Source organism: Colletes gigas, unplaced genomic scaffold (genome assembly GCF_013123115.1).
Source record: "Colletes gigas isolate AHSC1104 unplaced genomic scaffold, ASM1312311v1 Colletes_gigas_Sc00005, whole genome shotgun sequence".
In the NCBI taxonomy this organism is placed as follows: Eukaryota; Metazoa; Arthropoda; class Insecta; order Hymenoptera; family Colletidae; genus Colletes; species Colletes gigas.
Genome location: NW_025106634.1, coordinates 10,225,032 through 10,240,252, shown reverse-complemented (window position 1 = coordinate 10,240,252; position 15,221 = coordinate 10,225,032). Strand labels below are relative to the sequence as shown.

General features: G+C 43.5%; 1 protein-coding gene across 3 annotated transcripts; it reads right to left on the bottom strand.

The window, feature by feature from the left end:
* Window positions 1–1,153: 1,153 nt before the first annotated feature.
* Window positions 1,154–14,562, bottom strand: LOC122395419 (protein tweety). Of its 3 annotated transcripts, none has more exons than XM_043392977.1 (9): window positions 14,258–14,562; window positions 9,640–9,848; window positions 6,070–6,342; window positions 5,289–5,623; window positions 4,518–4,949; window positions 4,013–4,114; window positions 3,707–3,943; window positions 1,660–1,853; window positions 1,154–1,380 (listed from the first exon to the last, which is right to left on the bottom strand). In XM_043392977.1, exons 2-8 carry the CDS (start codon window positions 9,775–9,777, stop codon window positions 1,682–1,684), a joined length of 1,689 nt encoding a protein of 562 aa, XP_043248912.1. In that variant the 5' UTR covers window positions 9,778–9,848; window positions 14,258–14,562; the 3' UTR covers window positions 1,154–1,380; window positions 1,660–1,681. The 3 variants fall into 3 exon arrangements, with proteins under 3 accessions (XP_043248912.1, XP_043248913.1, XP_043248910.1); XM_043392978.1 differs by lacking the exon at window positions 14,258–14,562 and adding an exon at window positions 13,614–13,747 and having other exon boundaries at window positions 3,707–3,946; XM_043392975.1 differs by lacking the exon at window positions 14,258–14,562 and adding an exon at window positions 13,614–13,747.
* Between the last annotated feature and the right edge of the window lie 659 nt (window positions 14,563–15,221).

Sequence of the window (15,221 nt, the reverse complement as noted above, 5' to 3'; positions counted from 1 at the left end):
AACGGCGATTGTGCACTCATCAAACTTGATATACGTATTCCGTTTCATTTCTGGGTACGGATCGCAGGAAGCATAGGTGTAAATTACCTTTTTTAATTTCCCTGTTTGTTCGTATAAAAAGTGCGACTTTCCAAATCGTACGTTCAAACGTATACGTATAAATTTTATCTTGTAATAAAACCTTTACCAAACGATAATTGAGCCATTTCGGGTGTGTTATATATATATTTATATATATATATATATATATATATGTGTATAAAAAAAAATAATAAAAAAAAAGAACAAATGCGCGTTAATGTACGCACATCGCTAGATAAATCGTTAAAAAGTGTAGAAGATGTTTTTGAAAAAGTAGTTCGACGGTAATGATATTCGCGCGCGTGTCCTACGCGATCCACGAGGTTTTCTATACTTAACCCTTAACGAACGTGTTTTGGACTTTGGTTTGCATTTTGGTATACGGAACGAAATCAATTGGTTGGTCAGTCGCCACGGAAGTGTTATTAGTCGAGTTGGCGGAAGACAGAATTCTAAAGATCTCGCTTTATCTACCTTTGTTAGCTATCGACTAGGTCAGATCTCGTTGATACCTTTTTAATCTAAATAAGTACGTAGACCGGTATTGACGGACTTGTCCGCCGAGAGCTAGCAAACAAAAAAAAGCGTCTTTAGCGGCCAATCGATTCTCTCACCATTACGTTCGACATAAACTATGGCATAAAGATCGAAGAGGAGAGAACGATGAAGAATTTGTCGATTATATCGCGTCAAAAGTTAGGTATATGCATCGGAACGTGGTACGATCGTGAAGAGTTAACGATAAAAACATGATGGATCATCTTGGTAGGAATATGGCAGTTTAGAGAGTTGGATTTTCGAATTACAGTTCGGTAACGGCGTAGAGATTTGGATCGCTACCTTGCACTTGGCTCAACGTAGCCACCGTTGTCTTATTATCCTGCCTGGACTGCGCACGAATGTAAGTGCCGTACATGTTTGGCACAGCGTTGACCTGAGCAGCGCCGTTGAACTGATTTCTCGTGAAATTTCTGTCCAACGTTCGCACTTGGTCTTGCATCTGATCCTGGATACGGATGTTCGGCGCCTTGTTGCGTACCAACGAACGAAACTGATTCATGTTGGTCTGAGAGCGTGATTCGAACTCCCAAGTCGGCTGACTAGCAGGATTCGGTGGCAACGGACGACTCTGATTCCAAGCCGGTGTCGGACCTCTCTTTAGATTCGCTAGATTCTTTGGATCAAGAGTCTGGGTCTTTCGAGAATCTTGAAAAGTGGCTAAATGAGCGGGTCCGTGAGAATTGTGAGACAGGGTACCGGTGTATGATGCCACGCTTGGTGTCCAAGGTGGTTCTCTACCTGCAATTCAAACACAAGGTTTTTCGATTCACCGAATTTGTCTGCGTCGATAACAAGATACAGAGACAGCTGTATACCGAAACCGTAAACGAAGTGCTTGTCTACATATGTGTTGTATCGTAGATGGAACGAGATCTACCAAGCATTTTTTAGCTCCATATCGATTGAATTGTTTGTAGAAACGCAGCGTAAAAAAGGTTCGTCTAACCGGTGGGTATTCGAGATAGTATCTTGGAGACAAATTAACCCATAAATTGTTTAACGAAATATTGACATTACCGGGCCCTGCGGGGGCGTGCCCTCAGTAGAAATCACTGGACTCAAGGGTCTTGCACTGTTTGCTCAAAGTCGCGTACTGACCAGGTTGATCTCCGAGTCCAGAACGGTGTTCAGTTCGTCCACCTGTCGACTGCTGATTATGCTGAGACGATTTGTGATCCCCGCCTCCTCCGCTCCCGTTAACACCCCCACCTCTGTAAATAGCAAATCGAAACGAATAAAGTTGCAGCATTATCTTTCTCTCGAACAGTTATCTGATATCTAAATCTCTGTATTCCTATCGTAGGGATTCTGGATCATTCGTTCAATCATGAAACAATCTAAAGATGTATATTATAAAGAGAAGAAAGAAAAGGAAAGAAATCAAGTACGAACGCTATTAAAGAAACGAAACCACGCACATAAGCGCACTATCGCTAATGATTCCGTATAAACGCGAACGTTTTCACTTGAAACATCGACCACAAAGAGTATCGAAATTAATAGTATCTCGGTAAATATGTAGCAATGTAGTTTGAATTTCGAAAATGCTGTAAGAACATCGGAACGGAACGTACACGAAACGTTTGTACAGTTATTGTACCGATACGCGATTAAACGCGTGTAATTTATTTTTTCCGAGTCGACAGACTTTCATTCGCGATTAAAAAAAAGTGATCAATAACTGTACCGTCATGTAACTTGTGTCGTTACCACTCGAGCGTCGTACACAATTAAAGCAGCATTCAGATCCTAATACAGTATCTATTGACATTAACAAATAACACTGTAAACTGTAACTGAGCCATTTCAATACATTGATAAAAATGGAAAATCAGCACATCTCATAACGTTGAATAAAAAGTAGATTGTCTATGTACGTCGATAAGTAAGCTACACCCCCGTCTCTAAAAAAAGAAATGTCAATAAGATAAAGCTTCCTTAACAGAATTTTTGATCCAAGAAGAAGCATTTTTCATAACGTCAAACTAATTTATGGATCGCGTGTCTTGAAAGAATTTGCGTCCAATTTCCTGATACCGTTTTAAACTTTGGTTTCGTTGTCCGTGTCTAAACTATTCCCAGCCATATTTTTCTTATATATTAATATAATTTATAATTTATTAAAGCATTATCGCGAGGGATAACCACCATCTTTCTCCTTTTATCGATAGATCGATGATTCGGAGCAATCACTTGCAAGATACACGGAGACCAATTCTTCCTCTATTTTTAACCCATAAGAATTTTCTAACAGCAGTGTTTCTCTTTTGGAATGGAAGTTGCTATGGGTGGGTAACTTACTTATTGACCGACTCACGTATTAAGCGAATAATAAAACGAACGATTTTATGTAACGATATTCTCTCTCACTCTCTGTCTGTGCGTATGCGTGTGCGTGTGTGTATGTGTGTGTGTGTATGTTAGCGATTGTGTGCCTTTCCAGGCGTTTTTGGTTCTCGCAGCAAGTCTTCGATACATGTCGGCAAACATGAAATGGGACAATTTTTTGTTTCAATTACTAGCCTTACAAGTTTGTTAATAAGGCAATAGATATGGAAATATCAGAACAATTATTTAAGGTATGTAGTAAATTGAAAGAAATATAAAATATAATCCCTTTTCAACGAGTTTGCCAAGTTAGTTTTAGAATAATTCTCTGCAGCTCGTACGGCTCTTTGTTATTTAATCTTTATCGCGTAAAAGATTACTTTTAAAAGAAAAATGTTTATGTAATTTTTTGATTCGTTATTTCATGTTGAAAATTCAAGTTTTCATGATTTCTTTGATAAAAATTCGCACGTGCCTTGCAATCTTGAACAAAAAAATTAATGTAAAGATTAAGTATTTGTCGAAAGGTGCTATAAGTAATATTGTGCGAGTACCAGGGATTTGATAATATTGTAACAATAGTTATTCGAATTGTTAAAAAGTAAACAGTGTTCGAACCTGGTATGTTTGACGAATCTTGAAATTTCAACATCGAAAGAGCAAAACTGACTCGACTTGGGCGATAAAGATTAAAGGTAGCTAATAAATAAAACTGAATAAAAACTCATGCACAAACTTTAGCATGCTCTCGTGCAGCTGACGTGCTCGAGCAGTCGCAGTAGCGTAGGACGGCGGGGGCGGCGTTAGCAAGAGAGGCTGCTTAATGGTATTTTGAGTGCCATGAGCATTCGGATAAAGAGAAGGGGCTGTAGGCGGGTACGACCCTTGGCCTCGAAGGGTCCGCGCTGCTATCGCCTGCGAGGCTGCCGATGGCGGTAGATAGGGATCCTGCTCGTCGACTTGGTGGTAATCTCTTCTAGAACAAAGTCCTCGTTAACGATACCGTTGGTCGCGTTAGTCGGTCGTTGGTCGCAATGCTCACCGTTTTCGTATGTAGATCCAGGTGTGAGAGTCCACCCAAACTAGAACAGTGAAGAAGAGACCAGCGGCCAAGCTCGCCAGTAGCATGAAGGTCAATCCATACCTGGGAATTTGATGATCGTTAAGAACGTAGTATCGCGAAATAAACGAAATAAAAGTTTCAACGAACACGTCAACTCGAGTCGTAGAACAATTTGCAAGTAGAAAAATTTTAGTCGCGACAAAATCAATTGGCCGATCGCTTGTTACGTGTGTCAGTTTGTCGATGATTCGTTGGCAGATAACCGACAGATAGAGAGCGGTAGAGATCGATTAGACTCGATAAAAGTAAAATGAACCCGACTCGTGATGTTGAAGAGCGCGAGGAAAAGTCTACCGGCGTAACCGTAGCGAACAAGTTTTCACCGAGGGGTAGATTCGCGTGTTAGCGACGGTCAACGAGCCGGTTCGTAACGAGTGTTAATTTATCGGTAAGATGATCGGGGTCTACGTTAGGAGACACTTACAACCCCAGGTGACATAGGCTCTTGGCTGCATGAACGTACTGCTTGTGGAGGGGTTTGCAATCCAGCAACGTGGTCAGTCCGGACATTAGTCTGTCGACGGTGTTTACGTCGGTCGAGAGACTGCTAAGCTTGGGTTGTAGCTGTTGTTTCTTGAACAGCTCGACCGCCAACCTTGTCACGATGTTCAAGTTTTGTCTTATGTTGTTGACCGTTTGCTGGCCGTCGCGCAGTCTCTGGGTGAAGGGATTATTGCGCGTGTTTTCGCAATGCGTGTAGTACGAAAGAACCTCCGAGGCTAGCGTCGAGGGTACTGCCCTGGTTAGGTAACCGTCCGGCGACACGCACAGATCGCCCAAGGCTACCGAAGTCGCAAGGTATAGCGAGGCCATCAGCCAGGAGACTATTACCGCGAACAGACCGAATACGGAGAATCTGAAAGCAAGTTTCGTAAAGGAACAATTGCTGAACATTATCGCCTTTTCGGAAACAACTAACGATTAAATAATCTTCGACTTTAAACGTGTGTACATGATTTTAATCCTACACGATTAATGTTGACGAGGCGAGGCGAGGTGAGGTGAGGCGAGGCGAGGCGAGGCGAGGCGAGGGTAAGGCGAGGCGTGGCGTGGCGAGGCGAGGCAACACGACGCGACAAAGAAACAGGTAATTTTTAATCCGAGAAAGCTTCGAATGATATTTTGCGTTAGAGGTTCGAAATGAATAAAAGAAAAGTAAGAGAGAAACGATGTTTGGAAAGCAAGAGAGACATACGTTATGAGAACGCATCTGGAGTGTCGTGCTACTCCGACGACCAGCACTACGCAAAGAACAAGAAGGGCGCTGAGGACAGCCATGGTGACGGGCCACCTTAATTGCTCTATCTTCTCCCCCAGTCCGATAGCCGCGGCGAGGCTGATCCCCGTCAGCGGCTTTCGAATTTCGAAGCTTCGGTTCACGGCGATGCTCGTGTTCTGCGTCGTCGAGTTCAGTGCGTCCAGCAGCAACCCCAACATAGTCATATTGTTCACCGGTGCGTCGAATTCATCCCCCATCGCGGTCAACTGCGGTTGTATCTTTTTCTTCAACGTCGTCTCTATGGTGTCGGTCTTGAACAGAACGTTTGTTCTTCAAAGCTTTTTCTACAATTTGTGTAATTTCGACCAAACATTTATTCTTGGAATAAACATAAAATAGAAAATGTTTAATCGAAAATGGGATATTTATCTCGGCGTACACAACCAACGTCGCTAACTTCGTTTCCATAACGGATCTCCGGGATACTCTCGTTGCTGTTACACATTACCTGATTTACACGCAACGCAAACGGAATTGTGCAACGGGGGCTATGCCTGACGCGCGACTCGCGGAAGGTGCACCAGCCAAGCGATTTTGTCCCAACTATAGCTACGATGCTGGAAAAATGCGGGACCGTTTGTCGATAAATAACACGCAGCCACTTTCACCCGTTGCGAATTTTTTGTTGAATCGATTCAAGAGGATGGATATTGTTCAAGAGTATGTTTGTTCGTCCGTACGTGTATCCTGTACCAACCTGATTCCGTACACCCATCAGGATTCCATCGACGTTCTTCGCCGCGGCTACCAATTGCACCAAGCCGTTGTGCACGTCATCGTTACCGTAGAGGCCGACGGCAACGGCTCCGCTACAGAGCAACGCCAGGATGGCCAGCGAACACTTGAGCAGTGTTATCGACCTCCTGGGGCGCGGCTTCCGGTCGCAGCATCTCGTTACCAGGTATACCAGCAGCACCAACAACGTTAGGATTAACCAGGCTGCGGGGATACTTCCAAGTATCCCGAGGCTCTGCCAATTAAAATTTCTATTAAACTACCTCACTTATCGACGTGCAATCTTTCGCGATACTTTCTCGCCTATTTATATTATTTTAGCTCTACGCTCGAACCGTATTTCGTATTTCGTATTTCGATTTGACTTAATTTAATCGAAAATCATCTCGTTGCCGCTCTTTTCCCTCCTTTTTCCAAACTTTATGCGCGAACGCTAATGGTCCTGCGAACCTTTTATCCGCTTTCTAATTAATGCTTATGCCCGTAGCTGTCGCTGATCTATGCGACGGTTTTCTTACATCAGGCTACCCCGTTAATTAACGCTCGACTCGAGTTTACGAGGGAACAAAAATTTCGCCTGCGCGATAAACTAGACCAGAGTTTCACGGACGAACGTATTTACTTAATTCTAAAAATCGATATTATCTATCGTCGTACAATTAAAACTTGATCAACGATACGATTAGAACCTCGTTCGTTTTCACGAATCTACCAAAGCATTTTGTTCGTTTCGAAGGTGTTCATGCCCAGCGTCCCCGACTTACGGTAAATGTGATTTTTCTGCCACGATACTGAAAAAGCCTCGCATGTCGCGGGGGGTCAGCAACCCTCGGTGATCGCGTGCTACCCCACGAAACTCGGAAAATCGACCCGTGCGTATGTCTATACATATTGCGTTCATTATTTACGCGACAAACTTGGATAACGTTGCTCTCTCTAATGCACATCGCGAAACGTAACGATACTCGATACAACCCTACCTAAGAAACGTACTCTCCCCACTCGGCAAGTTTAATTTCACAGCGACGTTGCAAGTAATTTAAACGTTTTATACGCAATGGGATTGTTTCCGCGAAACGGAATAAAAGAATCGCGTGACTGTGATAAATAACGGTAAATGCGATTTTGCACCCCAGCCCGAGGTACGAAATCATGGAACGCACAGAGGGAAGCGCAGAGTACGTAAAACTCGGCGTGAGATGCTAAATCGTTAACCATCGATCGAATTCGAGGTTGAAAAGAAACGGCCAAAGATAGGACAAAACGCCGTTTCAAGGCTTGGATCACCCGGTGATGTCGATGTCATGATCGAGAAATATTTTCAACCGAGGAAAACAATAGACGGGCATCCAATTAACGGGGGGTCGTGTTGCATCAAGGGTGCTTGGGCAGCCGTTTCCTCGAGGCTTCTACCTACCCTACGTCAAAGACGCCTCAGCGTCACCCAACTTTCGCGTACTCTGTTGCTCCAGCACCGATCGTGTGCGACGACTGACAAGAGAACAGAATATACAAAGCGTTAGGGAATCGTTCTCTTTAAACAGGTTGGAAACACGCAGAAATAAGAGATTTTAAATCCCCAAAGAAGGAAGCTGTTCGATGAATTTGCATTCGTACACATTATCGCAAATGTAAGAACATTTTTACGAGAGATTTACAAACAGTTTATATTGCCCTCTCGAGTATCCATGCAACTGGCAATAACCTTATCGAAACACGTGTCGGCCTCCTCTTCTTTTTCACACTACGTTATTCGTGCACCTGCCTGAACGATAATTAGAGGAAGGAGCACTCGCGCGATCGATACAAACAAAAGAAAAGAAACGAGGAAGAAGAAGAATAACAAGTTCGGTTCCGAGCACCGCTATACTTTCCATACCGTTCGAATTGTTCGAATGCAACGAGATTCCTTCGACTCTTTCGAAATAAAAACACGTTGCACGGAGATACGAGAGAGAAGCGAAGATGCAAACAAGTGGGTTAGCGATGACCAGGAACTTGTACCGTAACGCAGAATATACATATACATGTACATGTATCGTGAAGCATTCATTTCTCAAAAAATGACACTTTACACACCGGAAGTTACATTACACCGGCAATACGCATTAATGTACGGGGGTTCGGAGATATTTGAACGTTGAACGCAGCGCAACAAAGAATACCTACTAACGAGAATTCGATAAACAATTATCGACTATTACTCGTGGAGGTTTCGAGTATTGTTCGAAAGAATCGAACAAGTTTGTCGCGGCCAGGAAGCGTCTCGAGGCCGTCGCTAGTGTCGCGGTGTTCTGAGTGACGTACCAAGCCCGTTAAAGCCCGCGCACGCGTTGCCCCAGGCACATTATACCAAACCCTTTGTGCATTGTTTGAGCTTTCCCGGCCATTGTGCTTTCCAGTTACACACTGCTTGGATTCCCCTGCACTCGCGGCATCCAGCTGCGTTTCTTCCTATCCTTTTCTTCCTCCTCCCTGTTTCTGTCTTCTTCTTTTCGACTCTTTCTCTCTCTGGTTCTCGGCATAGCCCATCCGTTTCGTCGGTCGGTCGGTCGCTCTTACCTCCCCTCGAGAAGAGAACCGTATGATTCCCGTCTCGATGCAAAAGCTTTTGCTCTCTTTGGACAGCCGTCTCGCCGGAACAAGCCACCGAGAATACTCCGCCGCCGGAAGAGAGTGTGTGTCGGGAACTACCTTCGTGTCCGTGATCCTTATCCTTCGACACAGGTTATAGCGATCTCTGCCGCCTTGGAACCCTAGCGGGAAAATTCACGGCAGAACGATATAGGTACATGATTGTGCTAGTTATTTGAAATCGATCAGAGAGGAAAATCATTTCCACCTATCCTACGATCAAGTTCTAACTCTTATGTACATGTATATGTATAAAACGCGCAACGATTATAAACGGTAGAGAAACTGTTAGCAAACGCACCGACATATTTAAAACTGTTATCTCGTTCGTCTCTGTTTTAATAGAGCTGCACCTGCTTGCGAAACGTTGCCAAAGAATCATTCGATCGTTTCGTTCACGGGCATAGAAGAGAAACACTTTGTTCGAAATCAACGAGAATCGCTTTGTACGGTCGCCAAAACGGAATCAAGCCGGAATTACTTCCGGATATCGATGTTATCCAGTCCGGTGCTCCGAAGAATTGCTATCGCGAGCCTGTTGACGGTGGAGCGCACGATTTATTTTATCAACTGCGGACCAACTACAAAGTTTATCCGCAATCGTGCTCGACGAACGTCTCTCATTCCCACGAGACTTATTTTCCGAATTTTCCAATCGTTCGATGCTCGATCGAACCGATTCAAATTTCGATGTTACGTTCCCTATTCACCACAGAATATGTATTTCGATCGCATGATACATTACAGGAGCTTACGACATAAACGATCGTTTTCATTGGGTGGATACAATGGAGAGTTCAGGCTGGAAAAGCACGCGTTAATAAATATAACCAAGATTGTTTTTAGAGAAAACAGATCAACGCTGCAACCAATATGTATATGTATATGTTGTACCTACCTCTAGGTAAATTTCGGAATGTGGATTGAAGGTGTTGTTGACCGAATGCAGACAAACGTTGAGGTGCGGCAGGCTGTGGAAGACCCTAGCGAGCGGTGGTACCGTGTATTGTTCGGGAAGCTGCTGACCGCCCGCCATTTTGGAGAACCCTTGTCTGCCGAAAACCCCGTTGAAAAACCCCTCCTACTCGTCAAGACATGCTACGAGATCTGTAACAACAACACCAGATACCGTATTCACATTTGTTCGCAGCTTTACCTCCGAGCTTTCGTCCTCTGTTTGTTAACAACGAACGCATTGTCGCTCCTAGCTGCTACCTACAATTTGTAGGCTAACCGCGACAGCCACGCGCGAACAAGCTAGCCAATTTCACTGGCTAGAGATCAGATTCGATTTAATCCCGATCGAACGAGTTCTCGACGCAGTTTAATCTTTGTTAGGTATCGTCGACGCGAGGCGAGGCGACGCGACGCTTCGAAAACGCTTTGCCCGGGTCTGATTCAATTACGCCCGAAGCGCCGTTGTGGAAGCAACGAGCGCTTAATTAATGAAATCTGTGCCAGCTGCTCTCAGTTCCGCTCCTCGTGGTCGTCGACTATACCCAAAGAGGAGAACACGTGCTACTCCCGGAAGTATCTCGAGAATCTTTTTAACGAATTATTACCCTCTGGCTGCTCTGTTTCAACGCGACCAGCAAGGCCACAGAGTTCCCTGATTTACAATCGATTCCGATTTAATCGAAAATCGATCAGTCGTCGATCGTTTATCGATCGAAAGAACGCGCGAACCGATCAAACGATCAACGATTATCTGTCTTGTTCGACAGACTCTCGAGGAAATTTCTTAACCGTGAGTGTTCCGTTTCCGCTGGTCGTTAGCCCTCGCCGGAATTCTAAACGCCCACTAACAAAGGAGGAAACGAAAAAACTATCGAGGGTCGAGCGCCGACAAGTTAGGTTAATTCTTCAAGTTCCTTTTAGTGGTACGAACAGCGTGGGAAACTATCGGGTACACGCGCTCGCGCTCGCGCGCCCCCAGCTTTCGAACCGCGCGTTACATCTGCTCCTTTTTCGAGCACGACGCAACAATCTCTATAGTAGAAACTTTTACAAACATCTTTACCATACGATATAAACTTACAAATACATACTTGACGTGTTCGAACGATAGCGAGACATTTTCTTGCAAGAATCCATAGAATCCATTAAAAGAGTTTTCGAAAAATAATTAGATAAATAAAGGTACGCCTGAAGATCCGCGTACGTAACAAAATGAACGGTAACTAGGATCTTCCAAGTGCAGTTTCACCTTGAATTTTTCATATCGAGAAGAGTGCTGCAGAAAAGTGAAACATCGTGGAAACGAGGAACCGTATCAAGCTTATCTTATCGGATCGCATTTTTTATCATCTATCTGCACGATACGTTTTACTCTTTTATTATTATTATTATTTGTTAGTCATTTCTCAGTCACGGTAGACAAAGTATCATCACTTAGTTATCGGTGAAATCAAATATGTAGTTGCATTTTACGATTCGAGCGATTAAACTCGATACGATCGAGAATCGAATATCGTTGGATGATGGGGACGATTTCGATCGACGGGATTTAAAAACCCGATGATAACGAAATGAAATATCGAGCGGCAAGGCGTGGCATAAAGGAACCCGGCCCGAATCCGAGCCCGAGCTCGAGCCCGAGCCCGAGCCCGAGCCCGAGCCCGAGGGAGTTAACTGCCAGCGCAGAAATCGATCGCCGGAAGTCGTTGCTTCCTACTTCTTTCCCTTTCACTATATCGCCTTGTCCTTTCTTCTTTTAGCTATTCCTGATAATTCTATCGGTTTACCCATCGATTCTGTATACCGTGCATCGTGCATATTCACATCGATTTATTTAAAATCGTTCGCCAAGAATTCCTGCTACAAATCCAACCAAGTAATGCATTTCATTAGTATGTAATAGTAAAGTTCATTTCGAGTTATCATTTCACGTCGGATTTTACCTGATATCAAAGGACTGAGGCCCAAGATATTCTCAAGACGAGAAAACTTTCTCCGTTTGTATCCAACAAAATTTCGAAAAGCTTGAATGTTTAAAGCGATCAGGTTCGATTCGATCGAGGGAGAAAAAGGGCGCTTCGCAGGGCTGGCCAGCCCGCATTCGGTGCTATCCTTTTGTCAGATGGTGGCACAGAGGCGACACCTCGTTTACAACGATTACGCGTTACCGCGCCGCGCCGCGGCGTGCGTGTCACGCCTAAACAAACCTGCCCACCAGATGGTTACGATACTCCTTACGTCGCGTCGTCTTCCGCTCTATCGTTTTTCTACGTACACATCGTCTCTTCCCTTATTCACAGATTAGATAGCGTCCTTCCGAGTAATGCTGTAGGAAATAATTAAAAGAAAAATTCAACCTTCGATTCGGAGATTTATAGAGAGAGAGAGCGATTCTGGTTGCCCTTAATTTCTGGCACAACCATTCAAACATCTCGCGCGGAACGTAATTGAAATTGAAAAGCGCGCGTCTGTTTGGCTCGTCGAAACTAACCACGTAAACTTCGCAACGGTAGCTGTTTCACGAATTTACATTTACGACGTCCAAAAGTTACGCGCGCCATTTAACGAATAAACGCGAGTCGTTACGAGTCCCGATTATAGTAAAATGGGTATACGGATGAAAGGACGCGGCGGTCAAGTCGCGAGCACGTATCAAAAGTTTCGGAATCAGGCAGCCGTACAACGGAAAGAAAAACCGGGAAACTTTTATAATTAAAAGCTAAAGTAACGCAAATATCGCCGAGACCCGGTGCGCGCTCAACTCGCGTGCATCGAACACAAACATTCGGGATCAAGAATGGGTTGGACGTTTACAAGAAAAGTAATTACATGCATATCGTGAAACACAAATTACGTTCAAAATACCGCAGAGAAAAGACGAGTATATGTATATTTATATGCGTTCATATACCGTGCGACAGCAGACCAGACGACAGTCCAAGACGTTAATTCGAAGATAATTTGCGCCAGAGTCGAGTTTCAACGCTATCCTTCTTATCTCGACTATACGTATCTAAATGATTGTAAAGCGTTTTCAGCTGTCTGTCGACCGGTGTTAATTTTCACGATTCTTTAACGAAATGCAACGTGCCGTTTAAACCGATCGATATTAAATCAATACATATTGAACTTGATGCCATCGGTACCTACTTGGCAGTCTCACGCACGGGTGCGTGCGGTTCTCGCTTCTCGATATCAATCGAGTGTATCGCGATTATCCTCCGTTCTCGGTCACCGTACCAACTTTCAGAAACACACGCGAGAAAATGTCGGATCCATTCGATACGATAATTACCAGATTCGTACTCTGGCGATCAGAGATTAAGTGATATGTATTACCCTTTGGTTTCGTAGAAAAACTACTCTGGTTAAAAATTTCACCCAGATATCTATTTTCAGCGGTTCCAGTACTTAAAATAGTCTCTAATCCTTTCGAACCGCGTCAAATACTTTATCAATTATAATTTACATCTATTGAAAAAGTCACTTTGCTTTGGTGTAACGTGTTATATGTATATACTTCAATTCCAGTCGAATGTAAGTTTAATCGTTAGTAACTCGCACTGGTATATTTATTATAATACACTGGCGTACGAAAAATAAAACTGTATCTTCTTTTTGGTAAATTTAATTTGTTTAAATAAACTATTCCTAGTGTTACTTCGTGTGGAATACGTTTCGTTTAAAAATTGTGCGAGTAACCATGGATTAAGGAAAATATTGTTCCGCCGCATCGTATCGTATCGTGTGATGTCGTGTCGTGTCGTGTCGTTCGTTGTGGGTTAGGTTTCGTATCGAGCAAGATTCGTAAATATCTTCCCGTCGAATACAGAAATATCGTTATTGTAATCGACGGTAGACGAAACTTCAGTCTCCGAATTTCCCCTCCTTTTTATACAACCACGCCGTACTTACTGTCATTCTCACGCGTTTCCTTTCAGCATCGGTCGCCGGCGCGCTCGCTTCGAGATTGTGTGACGTTTCACGAGGTACCCGCATAACGCGTATCGTGCTGCGTACAGTTTTCTACCTTTCTTTCAGCTTTTCTCCGTGGCTAGACCGACAAATTCACCCTCGCTCTTAGGGGGCACGCACGCGGCACAGAGTCACATAACGACGATGGAAAGGGGCATGCACACCCGCATGAATATCCCGTACATACCGTAACCTTACACGAACGAACGACGCGCCAAGTGTGCACTGTGTGTATCGATCCCGAGAGTACACACGAAGAAGACGACTCTGAGCGCCACCACGTTCCGTCTCCGTCCCTCTTATTTTCTGGGAGAGGCACTGTCTCTTGTCTGTTGTTGCTTTCGTTACAAAGTACACGACGATTGCTTTCCTTACAACGTACCTACGTACGTATTCCGAGCAACCGAATCACTAAAACTTTATCGCGCACAATCTATCTCTGCATTAATCCGATGTCGGTTAACACGCTTTTTTTCATTCCAGCACCCGCACACAGGACCGATTATCGAACCAAAGAATACGTTTCGCGGACTGGATTCCACGATATGTATATATATATATGCTTTGCAAAAAGGTTCCCTTACCTTGATTTTCTGTGAGTAATTTAAACACTGATACGCAACGAAACAATACACGCTCCACGCCCGATGAAGGTCCGAGTTCGACTGAAACCCTTCGCGGAGTGGGGCGACGCCACGACCAATCCTAGCGTACTAGCACGCGATTCCATCTTCCTCCCATAGCCGTACAACTGGCTACAACGTACAGCGAGAGACGAAACTGAGTCTACATCTACACCAGTGTGGCCAGATTTGGCATAATTGAGTGCATCAACGGCGTCACTAGTAACGATGAATTTCCTTAGCGTTTAACGGAGTGGCGGCACTTCTTCCAGCCTAAAATTCAATGAAATCCATTAACTATTGTAGGAGTTATGTCCGTTTGAAAATTGGACCATTTTTATAGGGTTTTTCTCACTTTACATAATTAAAGAAAAACTTTTCGATTAGTCTTGAAATTTCTACATATTTTACACCAAAATACGCGTCGTTTGCCTTTCGAAACATTAAAATCCTTCAATCCGATCAGAAGTTATGATGTTTGAAACATACGCATGATCTTTCAGAGAAACATTTCTAACCTCACATTATATTTTTGGTAAAGAATTTTTTTCTCGAAAGAGCGTAGGAATTCGGGGGTATGTCTATTGACCAAAAATGTTTGTAATTTACTCCACAACCGAAAATAATTTTTCCAGAACGATTTGAAATATTTTAATTTTTGCCGAAAAATTTATCAACCTATTGAAATTTTTTTTCTCGAAAGTGCGTAGGATTTAGAAACATGCATTCCATTGTAATAAAACTAGTAAAATCCTAAAACATTCCTTTTATTTATAATAAAATATCGTTGTTTTGTTGTGTTTTAATTTTTTAAAATAAATGATTCCCACCTCTGCTCTATATCTTGTCGATACATTTTGGCGTTTATTGCTTTTACTGACTAGGATGATCGGCTCGAATATGATTCATAAAATTATCGTTCTTA

Bases quoted from the DNA above. Each gene is read 5' to 3' on its own strand.
- LOC122395419 (XM_043392978.1), bottom strand. From the start codon at position 9,777: ATGGCGGGCGGTCAGCAGCTTCCCGAACAATACACGGTACCACCGCTC. The intron at 6,343-9,639 runs GTAGGTACAACA...TTTAATTGGCAG, and splicing joins ATTCCGAAATTTACCTAGAG to AGCCTCGGGATACTTGGAAG. The intron at 4,115-4,517 runs GTAAGTGTCTCC...TCAAATTCCCAG, and splicing joins AGCCTATGTCACCTGGGGTT to GTATGGATTGACCTTCATGC.